Source organism: Caretta caretta, chromosome 9 (assembly GCF_965140235.1).
Source record: "Caretta caretta isolate rCarCar2 chromosome 9, rCarCar1.hap1, whole genome shotgun sequence".
Lineage (NCBI taxonomy): Eukaryota > Metazoa > Chordata > Testudines > Cheloniidae > Caretta > Caretta caretta.
This window is the reverse complement of record NC_134214.1, coordinates 51,063,163-51,079,025: the sequence shown is the minus strand read 5'-3', so window position 1 is coordinate 51,079,025 and position 15,863 is coordinate 51,063,163. Positions and strand designations below refer to the sequence as shown.

Below are 15,863 nucleotides of genomic sequence, written 5' to 3'. Positions count from 1 at the left end.
CAGCACAATGTTGCAGGAGCAAGGTGAGCTCTCAATCTACCTTAGGGTGACTAGACGTCCTGATTTTATTGGGAATGTCCCGATTTTAGGGGACTTGTCCCATGTCCCGACCTTCATCAGTCGGGACACCCTTTGTTCCGATATCGGGACCCTCCGGACCGGACTGCTCACCACTTCCTGGGGCAGCTCCTGGCACCCGCCCGCCGGCAGGATTGCCGCATGCTGCAGGGCCACAGCTTGCAGGCGCCGGGAGCAGGCAGAGAGCCCTCCGCACCCCCCACTCGACCCGACCCTAGGAGCCAGAGGGACCTGCCAGCCAGATGCTTCCTGGGACAGGAGCTGCCCCAGGTAAGCACCGCCAGGACTCCCCACCTCGCCCCCTGGCAGGTCCCTCTGGCTCTTAGGGTGGGGGGGGGCTCTCCATGATGCCAGCGCCTGCAAGTCCCACTCTGTGGCTCCGGCAGCTCCCATCGGTGCTTTTCCCAGCCAATGGGAGCCAGAGAGCTCATGGTTGAGGCGGGCGCAGCACGTGGAGAGTCTGGAGTCTCCCCTAGCTGCTCTGACCCTAGGAGCCAGAGACCTCCCAGGAGGGCTGGTGAGTGCGGCCAAGGAAGGGGGCAGGGTCTGATGATGAGTGTCTGGAAGGTGTGTGGAGGGAGTTAGGCAGTGGGGGAGGTTTGTGTGTTTTGGGGTGCTAGACAGTGGGGGCCTGTTGGGGGGGTGCTGGAAAGTGGGGGAGATGTGTGTGTCAGGGCAGTGGGGGTCTGTGTGGGGCATTGTTTAGTTGTGGTGGGGCTGTGGGGAAGGGCACTGGGAGGGAGGGAGGGGAAATCTGTGTGTATTGGGAAACTAGTGAGTGGGGGGGTTCTGTGTGGGGAGCTGGACAGCTATGGTGGGTTTGTTGGCAGGGGGGCGCTGGGTGGTGTGTGTGTGTGTGTGCACAGCACTGTGCATTTGTGATGTAAGGGTTGTAGGGGGGGCCCTGGGCATAGTGGATCCAGGGGGTGCTGGGCAGGGGAGCTGTGTGGTGCAGCATGGGCCCACCCCCAACAGGAAGGGGCATGCTGGTAGCACAAGGCCAGGCGGACCAATGTGCCTCTGGCTCCGGTCGGGGCTGTGCACCTGTGTCCGTCTCTTACCGCCCCTCTCATCCCCCCCCACCCCCCCCCACCCGGCGCCGCTCGCCCAATGTGTCCTGATATTTCACTCTTGCAATCTGGTCGCCCTAATCTACCTTGGAGGTGGGGGGCTTGGGCTTCAGCACTGGGGTGGTTGGGTGGCAAGCTCCACCGGCGGGACTTTGGGAGCCAGGCTGTGGGACTTCAGGCACCCTCTGGCCCCTTGGTCTGTCCACTGGTCCCAGGCTCCTGCCGCTATGTGACGGGAGCCAGCCCTGGGTGCCGACCCCTGGTGCTGGCTGTGCAGCAGCGGGCTCCCAACACCTGACTTCTGCTACACAGCCCCTGGCTCTGACCACACAGTAGCATGCGCTGGCCGTGCAGGTTCTCCACCCCACCTCACATCGTCCTGGGCTCCCACTGCCTTCTCCTCTCCCCCCCCTCCCCCCTTCAGGGCTTAATTTGTCCTGGGGCTCGCTGAGAAAAGTGATATTAACAAGCATACAAGTATCACTTTTTCCAGCAGACTTACAAGCTGGCTGGGAAGCTGTAATAAGTGATATGTGTATGTTTGTTAGTATCACTTATCACAGCCTCCCAGCTAGCTACTAAGGGTATGTCTACGCTACAAAATTAGGTCGAATTTATAGAAGTCAGTTTTTTAGAAATCCTTTTTAAATAGTCGATTGTGTGTCCCCCCACACAAAATGCTCTAAGTGCATTAACTCGGCGGAGTGCTTCCACAGTACCGAGGCTAGCGTCGACTTCCAGAGTGTTGCACTGTGGGTAGCTATCCCACAGTTCCCTTAGTCTCTGCTGCCCATTGGAATTCTGGGTTGAGATCCCAATGCCTGATGGGACAAAAAACATTGTTGTGGGTGGTTCTGGATACATGTCATCAGGCCCTCCTTCCCTCCCTCCCTCTGTGAAAGCAATGGCAGACAATCGTTTCGCGCCTTTTTTCCTGAGTTACCTGTGCAGACGCCATACCACGGCAAGCATGGAGTGCGCTCAGCTCACTGTCACCGTATGTCTCCTGGGTGCTGGCAGACGCGGTACTGCATTGCTACACAGCAGTAGCAACCCATTGCCTTGTAGCAGCAGACAGTACAATAGAACTGGTAGCCATCATCGTCATGTCCGAGGTGCTCCTGGCTGTGTCAGCCAGGAGCGCCTGGGCAGACATGGATGCAGGGACTACATTAAGAGTGAGTCGACTAGGTCACTCTCTTTAGTCCTGCAGGCAGTCCTATTGTACCATCTTTTGCCAGGCAAGCAGGAGATGAGGATGGCTAGCAGTCCTATTGTACCATCTTGTGCCAAGCAGCCAAGAGATGTGTATGGCTTGCAGTCCTTCTGCACTGTCTGCTGCCAGCCAAAGATCTAAAAGATAGATGGAGTGGATCAAAACAAGCAATAGACCAGATTTGTTTTGTACTCATTTGCTCCCCCCTCCCTCTCTCCCTCCGTGAAGTCCTGCCTGAAATACTCCTTGATGTAAAGCCACCCCCTTTGTTGATTTTAATTCCCTGTAAGCCAACCCTGTAAGCCATGTCGTCAGTCGCCCCTCCCTCCATGAGAGCAAGAGTAGACAATCGTTCTGCGCCTTTTTTCTGTGCGGATGCCATACCATGGCAAGCATGGAGCCCGCTCAGCTCACTTTGGCAATTAGGAGCACATTAAACACCACACGCATTATCCAGCAGTATATGCAGGACCAGAACCTGGCAAAGCGGTACCGGGCGAGGAGACGACGTCAGCGCGGTGACGTGAGTGATGAGGACATGGACACAGACTTCTCTCAAAGCATGGGCCTTGCCATTGTGGGCATCAGGGTGCTAATGGGACAGGTTCATGCCATGGAACGCCGATTCTGGGCCTGGGAAACAAGCACAGACTGGTGGGACCGCATAGTGTTGCAGGTCTGGGACGATTCCCAGTGGCTGCGAAACTTTCACATGCGTAAGGGCACTTTCATGGAACTTTGTGACTTGCTTTCCCCTGCCCTGAAGCGCATGAATACCAAGATGAGAGCAGCCCTCACAGTTGAGAAGCGAGTGGCGATAGCCCTGTGGAAGCTTGCAACGCCAGACAGCTACTGGTCAGTCAGGAATCAATTTGGAGTGGGCAAATCTGCTGTGGGGGCTGCTGTGATGCAAGTACCCAACGCAATCAAAGATCTGCTGATGTCAAAGGTAGTGACCCTGGGAAATGTGCAGGTCATAGTGGATGGCTTTGCTGCAATGGGATTCCCTAACTGTGGTGGGGCCATAGACGGAACTCATATCCCTATCTTGGCACCGGAGCACCAAGCCGGCGAGTACATAAACCGCAAGGGGTACTTTCCAATGGTGCTGCAAGCACTGGTGGATCACAAGGGACGTTTCACCAACATCAACGTGGGATGGCCGGGAAAGGTACATGACGCTCGCATCTTCAGAAACTCTGGTCTGTTTCAAAAGCTGCAGGAAGGAACTTTATTCCCAGACCAGAAAATAACTGTTGGGGATGTTGAAATGCCTATAGTTATCCTTGGGGACCCAGCCTACCCCTTAATGCCATGGCTCATGAAGCCATACACAGGCAGCCTGGACAGTAGTCAGGAGCTGTTCAACTACAGGCTGAGCAAGTGCAGATTGGTGGTAGAATGTGCATTTGGATGTTTAAAAGCGCGCTGGCGCAGTTTACTGGCTTGGTTAGACCTCAGCGAAACCACTATTCCCACTGTTATTACTGCTTGCTGTGCGCTCCACAATATCTGTGAGAGTAAGGGGGAGACGTTTATGGTGGGGTGGGAGGTTGAGGCAAATAGCCTGGCTGCTGGTTTTGCACAGCCAGACACCAGGGCGGTTAGAAGAGCACAGGAGGGCGCAGTGCGCATCAGAGAAGCTTTGAAAACCACTTTCATGACTGGACAGGCTACAGTATGAAAGTTCTGTTTGTTTCTCCTTGATGAAACCCCCTGCCCTTTGGTTCACACTACTTCCCTGTAAGCTAACCACCCTCCCCACCTCTCTTCAGTCACCACTTGCAGAGGCAATAAAGTCATTGTTGCTTCACATTTATGTATTCTTTATTCATTCATCACACAAATAGGGGGATAACTACCAGGGTAGCCCAGGTGGGGGTGGTGGAGGAGAGAAGCACCAGGAGGGGTGGTGGAGGAGGGAAGGACAAGGCCACACAGCATTTTAAAAGTTTACAATTTTAAAACTTATTGAATGCCAGCCTTCTGTTGCTTGGGCAATCCTCTGGGGTGGAGTGGCTGGGTGGCCAGAGGTCCCCCCACTGCGTTCTTGGGTGCCTGGGTGAAGAGGCTATGGAACTTGGGGAGGAGGGTGGTTGGTTACAGAAGGGCTGTAGCGGCGGTCTGTGCTCCAGCTGCCTTTCCTTGAGCTCAGAGAACATTTAATCACAAGTGTGGTTTTATTGCCTTCTAATCTTCACTAGCCTCTGGGAAGGAGAAGATCCTGTGATCCTTGAAACACATGCAGCTGGTGAAGGAAAAAAAAAAAAGAGACAGTGGTATTTAAAAAGACACATTTTCTAAAACAATGGCTACACTCTTTCACGGTAAACCTTGCTGTTAACATTACATACACAGCACATGTGCTTTCATTCCAATGTCGCATTTTGCCTCCCCTCACCACGTAGCTAGCCCCTCCCCATGGCTAACAGCAGGGAACATTTCTGTTCAGCCATAGGCAAACAGCCCAGCAGGAACAGGCACCTCTGAATGTTGGACGGAATAAGGCTGCCCTCCCCAGAAACCTTTTGCAAAGGCTTTGGGAGTACATCCAGGAGAGCCGCAAATGCCAGGGCAAATTAATCATTAAACATGCTTGCTTTTAAACCATGTATAATATTTTAAAAGGTACACTCACCAGAGGTCCCTTCTCTGCCTGGCGTGTCCAGGAGGCAGCCTTGGGTGGGTTCGGAGGGTACTGGCTCCAGGTCCCAGGGTGAGAAACAGTTCCTGGCTGTAGGGAAAACCAGTTTCTCCGCTTGCTTGCTGTGAGCTATCTACAACTTCATCATCATCATCTTCCTCATCCCCCAAACCTGCTTCTGTGTTGCCTCCATCTCCATTGAAGGAGTCAAACAACACGGCTGGGGTAGTGGTGGCTGAACCCCCTAAAATGGCATGCAGCTCATCATAGAAGCGGCATGTTTGGGGCTCTGACCCAGAGCGGCCGTTTGCCTCTCTGGTTTTCTGGTAGGCTTGCCTCAGCTCCTTAAGTTTCACGTGGCACTGCTTCGGGTCCCTGTTATGGCCTCTGTCCTTCATGCCCTGGGAGATTTTGACAAATGTTTTGGCGTTTCAAAAACTGGAACGAGTTCTGATAGCACGGATTCCTCTCCCCATACAGCGATCAGAGCCCGTACCTCCCGTTCGGTCCATGCTGGAGCTCTTTTGCGATTCTGGGACTCCATCATGGTCACCTCTGCTGATGAGCTCTGGCCAGCGTGGCAAGCTGCAGGTGACCATGCAAACAGGAAATTGAAATTCAAAAGTTTGCGGGCCTTTTCCTGTCTACCTGGCCAGTGCATCTGAGTTGAGAGTGCTGTCCAGAGCAGTCACAATGGAGCACTCTGGGATAGCTCCCGGCCAATACCGTCTAATTGCATCCACAGTACCCCAAATTCGACCCAGCAAGGCCAATTTAAGCGCTAATCCCCTTGTCGGGGGTGGAGTACGGAAATCGATTTTAAGAGCCCTTTAAGTCGAAAAAAAGGGCTTCATCGTGTGGGGTTAAATCGATTTAACGCTGCTAAATTCGACCTCAACTCCTAGCGTAGACCAGGGCTAAGTGTGCTGTGAAAAGTGATATTAATGAACATACACCTTTTCAGAGCATTATTTTTTATTATTGAGTCTGCAAAAAAAAAAAACTACATAAATAATTACAATGCTGTGGATGTGTATAAGAGCATATTTATTTGGTTTTCCTAAAGTTAATTAAGTATTTTAGGAAAAAGGGTCAGTGTGGCCATCAGCAAGAGTTGCTGGCCACACTCTGTGGTCCAGTGCACAATATAGTGACAAATGGTGGAGCTATGCAGAGACCTGTCAACCTCGCTAATTCTCCTGTGTAACCCCTCCACTGGAAGCGGCAAACCATATTAAAAAAAATACCACATCAGACAATGGGCTCGCAACATGATCTGAGTTAATCTTCCCACAAATTTAAGTCCCCCTCTTTCATCTATCCTGGTGCCCCTCCTTCCACTGGACTCAGGCAGTGCAAACCTCATTTCGCCAGAAACGGTTATCCCTCTTCCTGGAGGATGGTGAGGGTTGCTCATTCAAGACAGACAGGTTTTGCCCAGGGTCAGGGACAGTACATAAGACCCATTTCTGACAGAGATTTCAGCTCAGGATTTTTCACTGTCCTACAGGGAAGCCTGTTTCCATGTGCAATTTATCTCTGCCACCCGGGGGTGAAAGTAAGTCGGGTGACTTACTGGTACGCTGGGGCCAGCTCTGGCCCCTGGAAGGGGTGGGGCCTAAGGCAGAAGGGGCAGGGTTGAGGGGGTCAGAGCCAGCCCCAGCCCACCCTGAAATGTAAGCACCCCCCCAAGCCCCCACCTGGGTAGCAGCAGCAGCAGCCCGGGGCTCCAGGGGCTATTTAAAGGGCCCGGGGCTCCCCTCTTCTACCGCCCTGGCCCTTTAAATAGCCCCTGGAGTAGCGGGGGCTCCAGCTGCCTCTGCAGCTCCGGTCCTTTAAATAGCCGCTGGAGCCCCGCCGCTTCCCCAGGTAGAAGCAGGGGAGCCACGGGCTGTTTAAATAGCCCCCGGAGCCCTGGAGAAGCAGCGGGGCTCCAGCGGCTATTTAAAGGACCAGAGCAGTAGAGGCAGCTGGAGCCCCAGCCCTTTAACTAGCCCCTGGAGCCCCACACCCTACCCTAGGGCTCTGGGGGCTGTTTAAAGGGCCCAGGGCTCCCCTGCTTCTACTGCCCCAGCCCTTTAAATAGCCCCTGGAGCCCTGCAGCCGCTACCCCAGGGCTTCAGCAGCGGGGCTCTGGAGGCAATTTAAAGAGCCTGGGGCTCCAGCCACTGCTGGGAGCCCCAGGCCCTTTGAATTGCCCCCTGGGGAAGCCAGGCTGCCCCAGTACGGTGCACCGGCTCTTGCCAGTGCTGGGGCGTACCGGCTTACTTTCACCTCTGCTGCCACCAGTGCTACCCACCCAGTGCAACATTGTGTTCCAGGGTACTCAATACTGTATTGCTGAAATGTTTTGCCTATGACATACTGCGATGCACCCACGATATTCCATGCTGCTAAGAGGAATATATTGGGGAAAAGGAGGGTTGTTGCAAAGGGGAAAGATAGTTCAGTAGGTGGATGATATCTTGGTAGAAAGTGAAACAGAAAAAGAGCATGAAGGGTTAGTGCACCAGTTACTGGGTTGCTGCCAAGCACACACCTTGAAACGTAACCCTTCTAAATCCCAGATCAAACAGAGAGAAGTGCAGTATCTGGGAATTAGACTCTGCACACAGGGGGAAGATCAGTAGATAAGGACAGAGTGAAGTGTAACCTTCTGATGCTAGTGGATACTATATCCTTGCAGTCTTTTTTGGGGCTCACTAACTTTTGCTGAGAATTTATGGTGAGATATACAGAAAAGGCAGGACCCTTGTATGAGGTGCTTAAAAGGCTGCAATGGATCTGGACAGAAGAAGCAACTAGTGCATGGGAAAGCTTGAAAAGGGGGTTAATGGAAGCATCTGCTTTGGCTGCCCCCAACAAAGACTGGTTGCTTTCTATAGCAGAGCACTAACGGTTCCAGAAAGCAAACTGGGAATCTGTGAGCAAACTGCTCTTGCTGCTTACTGGACACTACGGAAAGCCCAGGGAATTATCAGAGCAAGTAAAGTAATTGTTAAAAGCCATCATGCTCTGGGAAAACTACTAAGTCAGGAAAATGTATCCAAATTTATCCTAAGTCAGGAAAATTTATCCATTTGAGAGTGGATAAGGCTATATAATGGGTCTTTGCTCTCAGGACAGAAAATGTCCAGTTGCTCACCCTGAAAGAACCTGATCTGTATGGAGTCTGACCCTAACTGGTCAGAAATATGTTTGTGAGCCCCAGGAGGAATCTAAAGCACACCCTGTCTTTATGACAACTCTGGTTGAACAGGTAATTGGGAAAACAATCTGGCTTGTGGATGGTAGCTTATATTATAAAGAAGGAAAGTGAATTACAGGATTCAGTGACAGGAAATAGGCAAATCCTTTCAATACAAGCTAGAGACAGGAGGAACACAGTCTGCAGATGTGTCAGCAGTTGTAGAAGTTTTGGAGAGAATGAAAAACAAACTGAAATAATTATTGGAACTGATTTGGGTTATGTTTATAAAGATACCACCATTTATCTTCCATGGTGGAAAACTATGACTTTTACAGGAACTGATGCACCTGAAATTAATCACAAGATCCTTTGGCACCGAATGGAAGAATTGGCAGCCAATTTTAATAAGTTCAGACTGGTTAAAATAAGATCACACAAAGCAAAAGGTCCATTACAATGGGGAAATGAACAGGCAGATAAGCTTGTAAATGAAGTGGCAATCACTGGTACAATATTGGAAGCTGTGCTCGTGACAGTAACCACCTGGGCACAAGCAAAACCAGAACAAAAAAATGATGAAAACAACCAGGAAGGGTTGCTATTATTACAGGACCTTCGGGCAAAAATTGTGTTGGTTCAGCAATGGATTGTAGAATGCCATTCAAAGTGGCAGGGCATTCCATTGAAAAAAGAACGAAGCTTAATTATGGCAAAACCAGACAATGAATGGGTTTTAGCAGTCTTAGCAAATGCAACACCTCCCTTTGGGGTGGATACATGGTTCTGTTGTGGGGGGACACCCAAAATTAGAAGAGGCATTGGAAAAACTTAAAAAGATGGGCTGGTGGCCTGGAATGAAAGAGGATTTGGATGTGCATATTGATAGTTGTTTAACATGTGCAAAACAAGACCCTGCTAGAAGGAAAAGGTGTGGAGAATTAATGCATCAGGCTTTAAAGGGTCCCTTGCAGCGCTTGCAGATGGATTTTGTGGGACCCTTGCCCACCACACCTAGGAAGAATAGATTTATGTTTGTAATTGTGACAGCTTCAGCAAATGGGTGGAAAGAGAGTAGTCTGGCAGCTGCAAAAGTGTTAATAGAAATCTTTCCTAAATGGGGTTTATCACACACTATTGACTCTGATAATGGACCAGCTTTCATCGGTCAGGTGTACCAAAGTGGGTACATGGGCCAGTGTTCCCCTACCGTTACACATCCCCTTCCACCCTCAAGCAGGTGGAAAGAATGAACAAGTCCCATGAAACTGAATTATCCAAATGGCAATGAATTGAGAACAAACTGGGACATGGTGCTCCTATTGTATTTTAAATCTTGGCCAGCATATTTACATTTCCCAAAGGAGTCACTCCTCTCTCCTTTAGAATCACAGTTAAAGTAACTGCAGTGTAACAAACATACAACCCCTGTGTTGCCAAGTTTTATGGTTTTATCGGTAGCCTCACAAGACCTGGTGTTTTTCCTAACCACCCTCTTCACTCCTGGAATCCGGAGATTGTGGGAGAACCCAGTTTTCATTTGAAAAACGGAAGTTTCAAGATCACATGGTTGCAGGGACCCACTTGAAAACATGACCCCGCATGCACCCCTTAGAGAAACGAGACAAGTCAAACGAACCCAGCATTTATTAGAGTTTTAAATCCTGTGCCTTTTTTGCAGCCTGACTCATGCTTTTTAGGGTTGCCAATTTTGGTTGGAGGTATTCTTGGATGTTTCTTCACATGACGTAATCTTTAATTAGATTAATTTTTCACTCCTGGAGAGTCCAGGCCAATCCTGAAGGGTTGGCAACACTGTTTTTTGACCCCTGGGGGTGTGGGATCCTGCATGTCTTCATCCAGCAGGTTCACTGAGCTGCATGGCCTCAACCTCGTTCCTCCAAACGATTGAATCCTCTCTTTGTACTGCAGAGCCCCTCTCTGGTTGGCAAGGAGGCAGGTGGCTCCTGAGCTGATTCAGGGCCACCCCGAGGCAGTGCCAAGAAATTGTTGGCTGTTCACACAGTCCACTCTGGATGTACAACACCGGATTTAGGCTAATAGAGCACAGACTGAACCATCCCTGACCCGGCTGAGCGTAAACGGTGCCAGGCACCCAGATGGCCACGCCCGGTGCCACTGGTTACAACCACCAGTGCCCTCGCTCAGTCAAAGGAGAAGCACTGGGAGCGTCTGTGAGGCCTTGCCTATGAGTCAGGCATGGCTCTCCACCGCTACCAAAGGGGAGGAGCTGGCTGGTGGTCCAGCTGCCCCCTCCTTGCCCAGCGCTAGTGCCTGAGCTTGCCCCTCCTGGCTGGGTGATGCCAGGTTTGCCCCCGGGGGTGTGTTGGCTTCCTCTCTGGCGTGGTCAGACGTGCTTCTTCGCAGATCAGTGTCAGCTAGCCTGGGTGCTGACACGCCCCCACGCCACGCCACCCTCCCAGTTTCTGGCCCAGCCCCGTCCCACACAGAAATCTGTGTCAATGTAACCACCCTCACCCCGGACCATGCAAAGGTCCTGGCCACGTCTCCAACCACATCACCCACCCCAGCAGGGCCGAGGCCCTTGCTGGGAGTACTCCAAACCAGGGCTGGGCAAAGCTCCCCAAGGACGGACAAAGGGCCCAATCCTGCCGTGGCTCCAGGAGGGCTACTTGGTGTCTGAGTCACTGCTTGAGACCCTGGGCTCCGCATAGGGACAGGCGAGGAATGGGAGAGGGCAGCCGGATGGCTACTGGCAGGGGGCCGGGGGTGGCTACAAGAACAGGGTGCCGTGGGAGCAGTGGACGGGTACTGCCCCATATCTGGTCAGGTGCCAGCCAGGTGCATAGCTGGGGAGCAAGTACTTTAGGGGAGGTGATCCACACGCAGAGCTGATCAGCGGTGGGGACTGAGCAGCGTTCCCTTCCCCTCGCTGGGGGCGACAGCTGCCGAGTCCCCGCCACGCTGCACCGCGAGGGCTGGGTGGGGGGTGGCCTCCTCTGGTGCCGCTATCTTCGCCCTCCCGTGCAGAGGAAGACTCCTACGGCCAAGGCTGCCAGGGCAAAGGCTCCCAAGGTGATGCCCAGCACCAGAGGGGCGTGCGAACGCCTCTGCTGTCCTTCTGCAAGACACAAGAGGAATGGGCTCAGAGCTGGGCTTCGCTCTCAAGGGCTGCGCACAGTGGGGGCCGGGCCTGGTGCAAGGGACTGATCCAGGTTCCATTCCCATGTTTCCTCTACTTCCCCTGGGCTGGGGGCCCGAAGGGAGCCACTGCCAGTGTGATAGGGGGTTCGTATTCCTGCTGTTGGGCAGAGGGCATGGGCTGCCGCAGGGATTGCTGGGCTGCAATACCCTCCCTATGCAGAACCCCTGGGAAACCATGCCCAGCAGTCCCACCCTTCACATACCGGTCCTGGCATCATCCATTTTGCTGTGCTGCCTCATGAACTCCACACACGTCGTCTCCAGGAAGGACTGCAGCTCGGAGGTGGTCTGTGGGTACCGGCTCACCTGGGCATGGGCGAATGTGGCCAGCTTGTCCCCCTCCTTGTGCCCCAATAGTGCCCAGCTGGCATTGGCCGCCCGGAAGCTCAGGAAATCGTCTCCATTGAGTGCCACCTCGTAGAAGCTGTGGGAGGCGCCATCAGGGGAGAGCTGGCAGCCCAGCTTGCAGCGCAAGTGCAGGGGGTCTGTGAGGGGGCAGAGCCAGAGGGGTCAGGCTGGCATGGCCCAGATGCAGGGGTCAGGAGGGCACATAGAAGGAAGGGACATGGGGGAGCACCCCAACGCCTCCTTGTTTTGCCAGAGCAACCCTCGGGCAGATTGGGGGCATTCAGCAGCACCCTCCCCACTGCTATCTGCTCCCTGGGCTCAGCCCCATCTCCCTGTCCCCTCACTTCTTTCCCCCGATCCCACCCCCACTCCTTTTGCGCTCCCCAGATCTATCCCCCACTTGCTTTCCTTTACCCCTTTTCTCTCCCTTGGCCTGATCCCTCTACCCTCCTCCTTCCCTTGCCATCCCCCACTCCCCCACACCTTCTTTCTCTGCTTCCCCATCTCCAGCATGCTGCCCAGCCCACTGGGTGCCACACACTGCCAGGTAACTGATGTGTCTCTGTTCCCCTTTCGTGGCATGCTCAGAGTCCCGGGAAAGCTGGGTGGCAGCTGCCATTTTGTTCACCGGGTGGGCGCAGCCTGGAGCCAGGAGACACTCACACAGTGCTTGCTCACAGAGACGTGACTCTGGCCACCTGGCTGTTTCCTTTCGGCCAAGATCTAAGTCACTGCTGTTGATAGGCTATGGCAGCTCTTGGGGCCGAGCAGGGAATGGGGCCAAACTGAAAAATGTGACAAAAAATCCGGTTGGATCTGAACCAAAACCAATTTGCTCCTGGAATCAAACAACGCAGGGGAAAAGGTTGTTTCAAAGGGATCGAGTTGGCTCAAAACCCATTTTCCCCCAAATGTTTTGTTTTGAGCCAGCCAGTTCAAGTGTTTCTCACCCTTGTTTTGGGGTTGTTTTTTTTGAACGGGCCACATTTAAACTCAAAACGGTGTTGGGAGTAGAAAAGTGGTGATGTAACATTTCAGTCTGAACGAAACACAAAATTTCAAGCCGAAATTATTTGAGGTTTTGGCAGGGGCAGCTCTAGGCACCAGCAAAACAAGCAGGTGCTTGGGGCTGCACATTTCTAGGGGCGGCATTCCGGCGCCGGCCATGCCGCCCCTAGAAATGTGCCCCCGCCGCCCCAGCTCGCCTCCGCCTGCTCCCCTGAGCACCCTGCCACCACCACTCCTCCCCCGTCCCATCCTCCCTCCCAGGCTTGCCCCGCACCAAACCACTGTTTGGCGCGGCAAGCGTGGGAGCGAGGGAGGAGAAGCCGTGCGGCAGCGGTGATGGAGCGGAGGCGAGCTGGGGCAGGAAGTGGTTCCTCTATCCCCCTCCCCATTTACTTCCCGCGCTCCCCTCCGCTCCGCCTGCTCCCCTGAATGCGCTGCCTCTCCCTCGCCTGAGAGGGAGGCGGGAGAAGTGGAGCAGCAGAGTGTTCGGGGAGCAGGCGGAGCGGAGGGGAGCTGTTGCAGGAGCGGGGAGCCACAGGAAGCAATGGAGGGGGAATGCAGTACGCTCGGGGGAGGAGGCAGGCCGGGATTTGGGGAAGGGGTGGAGCCAGAGGCAGGGGGCACGAAAAAACGTGGGGGTGGCCAAAATGTTTTTTTGCTTGGGGCGGCAAAAATCCTGGAGCCGGCCCTGGGTTTTGGACACAAAAATGCATTTTTCAACCAAAACCAATTACTTTGAAAAACATTCACCTGGGAATCCTGGGAAAGAATAACACCCATGCCCCCACTGTGCCTCCCTGCCCACACGATACACACAGTGCGGGGGGGGGGGAGACACAACAGCGCAGCACCCTGCCTGGCTGACCCATCTATGGGTGACAAACTCCACACATGCCCCCGCTGTGCCATCTGGCTGATGCGAACTCTGTTTCGTCCACTTTGCTGCGCCCCCCCGGCCATATCACCAGCTCCAGGTGTCACAGGGGCCCATGGCCCCCAGCGCCACTCCCGCTCTGGTACTTACACTGCACCTCCCTCTCCTTGGTGATCACCTGCACGAAGGCATGGAAGGAGTGTAAGTAAGTCTGCAGGCTGTTCTCCCTCTCCTGCCACTGCGGCAGGGGCTCCAGCGGGAGCAGCTGGCTGGCATTGAAGCCCTGCAGGCTGTGGGTCAGTACCCCGTTCAGAGTGGCGTTCCCCCAAAATTCAATGGCGCTGCTGTTTGGGAGGTGGGTGAGCTGAATCATGGTGAAGGTGTGCAGGGCTGGGAGGAACAGACACCCAGATAATCAGAGAGCCAGAAGGCGCTGGGCCACGCACATCCCCCCCAACAGCTGACTTTGGGCTTCCTGCCATACAAAGCCCTCCCTCCCAGGGGGCCTTCCTCCATCACTGCAACAAGGCCCCAGCCTCCCCTGCTGGCGCACTGGCCAGCTGCTCGGGCTCACCCACACTCAGCCATGCATGGGAAAAGAAGCCCACACAGAATTCCTGCAGGAGGGCTCAGCAGATGCTGGGATTTCCCTGCCTTGCTTCACTCATTGTGGGGCCTCCCTGCCCACCTCCCCTCTCAGGGATCCTGTTCCCTCCCTGGCCCAGCACTGCCAGTCTCTCAGTCATGCTAGCACCGCTGGTATCTCATTGCGGGAGCCGTTTCAGACTGGCTGGCCCCAGCCTTTCCTGTGGTGCTTTGAGTGCAGGAAAAGCATTTAAGCTGGGACATGCCCTGCCACTTCCTCTTGTCACAGGGGCTGGAGGGGGATGGGGGCTGTTACAGTGTCTGCAGGGGAAGCCTGGCCTGAGACCCCCCATCCCATCCCTCGGCCACATCGTTGGGAATCTCACTCTCTCTCAGCTAGGCTGATCAGAGCGAGGGGTTGTCTCCATGGCCAAGCCATCAGAGCCGCATGGGGCCCTGACTAGGGGTGCTGGGGACCCCTCTTACCTGCCCCATCTCCCTGGTGGCAGAGAGCACCGACAAGGAGCAGAAGTAGCAGCATCCCCGCGGGCTGGCTGGGGGGCCCAGTCACTGCTCAGTTCTAGCCTGGTGCCCTTGGTGGAGGAGGTGGGAGGTCCCGGAGCCCGGCAGAGCAATGGCAGGGACCCCGTGCCCCATGCCTCTGTGCCGAGCTGTGCAGAGGATATAAATGCAGGGGCAGTGCTGTGGAGCAATCAGGGCCGTGGGAGGGAGCTGGGGCTGGCAGGGATGAAGAGGGCGGGAATGTTAGTCCAGCTCTGTTATTGCAGCTCTGTTCCATTTCCGCAGCTGCTGACACCCCTTCTCTGCCAGCCCAGGGCCTGGCTCCCCTCTGCTGTCCCCACAATGCAGCTGGGCTGGGCCCTGGAGCTCACACACCCAGGGCTGATGGCAGGAGGGGAGGAAGTATTCTGGGGCCCTGAGCTCTGGAGACCCCCCTGAATATATATAATGCGTGAAATGGGGCCCCAGCAAACATGATGTACCAGGGCCCGCACCCAGCACTTCCCCCCAGGGGGGAGTGTTTGTTAACCCCAGCTGCCAGGCCGAGCTCTGATGGGCTGAACAGTGGGGTGGGAGTCAGGACTCCTGGATTCCACTCCCAGGCTCACATGAGGAGTGTTGGAGTGATGGACAGAGGCAGGACTCCTGGGTTCTGCTCCAAGCTGTGGTGGGGAGTGTGGACTAATGGGTTAGAGCAGGGGGATTGGCAGGCAGGACTCCTGTGTTCTATGCCTACCACTGCTACGGACTCCTTGTGTGATCTTGGGCAAGTCACTCACCTCTGTGCCTCAGTTTTCTCCTTTGTAGAATGGCTATGGACCCTCCAAGGGGACGTGAGGCACAGGGGTGGACGCGCAGGCTGGCTATGAACTGCACAGTGATCCCTGGATGGCCTACTCCAGAGAGGACAGAGAAGCCTGCTCCGTGCTTGAATCCTGGCCATGCTCTGGCTCTGTGCGGCGCACCACGGAGCTGGCTGGCTCGGGAGTCACCCCCTGGAGCAGCCCAGCCCCTCCCTGCCTGTGTCAGGAAATGGCTGGCCCTCAGCACAGCTGCTCAGCTCCCTGCAGGCCCCCCTCTCCTCTCTGGCCTGGGCTGGGCGTTACACTGCTCGCCCCTCTGGCACGGAAGGGACAACACAGCCC

At 54.5% G+C, this 15,863-nt stretch overlaps 1 protein-coding gene across 1 annotated transcript; it reads right to left on the bottom strand.

Moving 5' to 3' along the window:
• Positions 1-9,824: 9,824 nt before the first annotated feature.
• Positions 9,825-14,946, bottom strand: PROCR (protein C receptor). Its single transcript, XM_048864983.2, is given in 6 exon segments — positions 9,825-11,151; positions 11,153-11,196; positions 11,198-11,298; positions 11,585-11,866; positions 13,762-14,001; positions 14,683-14,946. Coding segments are annotated over 6 exon segments (801 nt in total). The 5' UTR covers positions 14,738-14,946; the 3' UTR covers positions 9,825-11,072.
• Between the last annotated feature and the right edge of the window lie 917 nt (positions 14,947-15,863).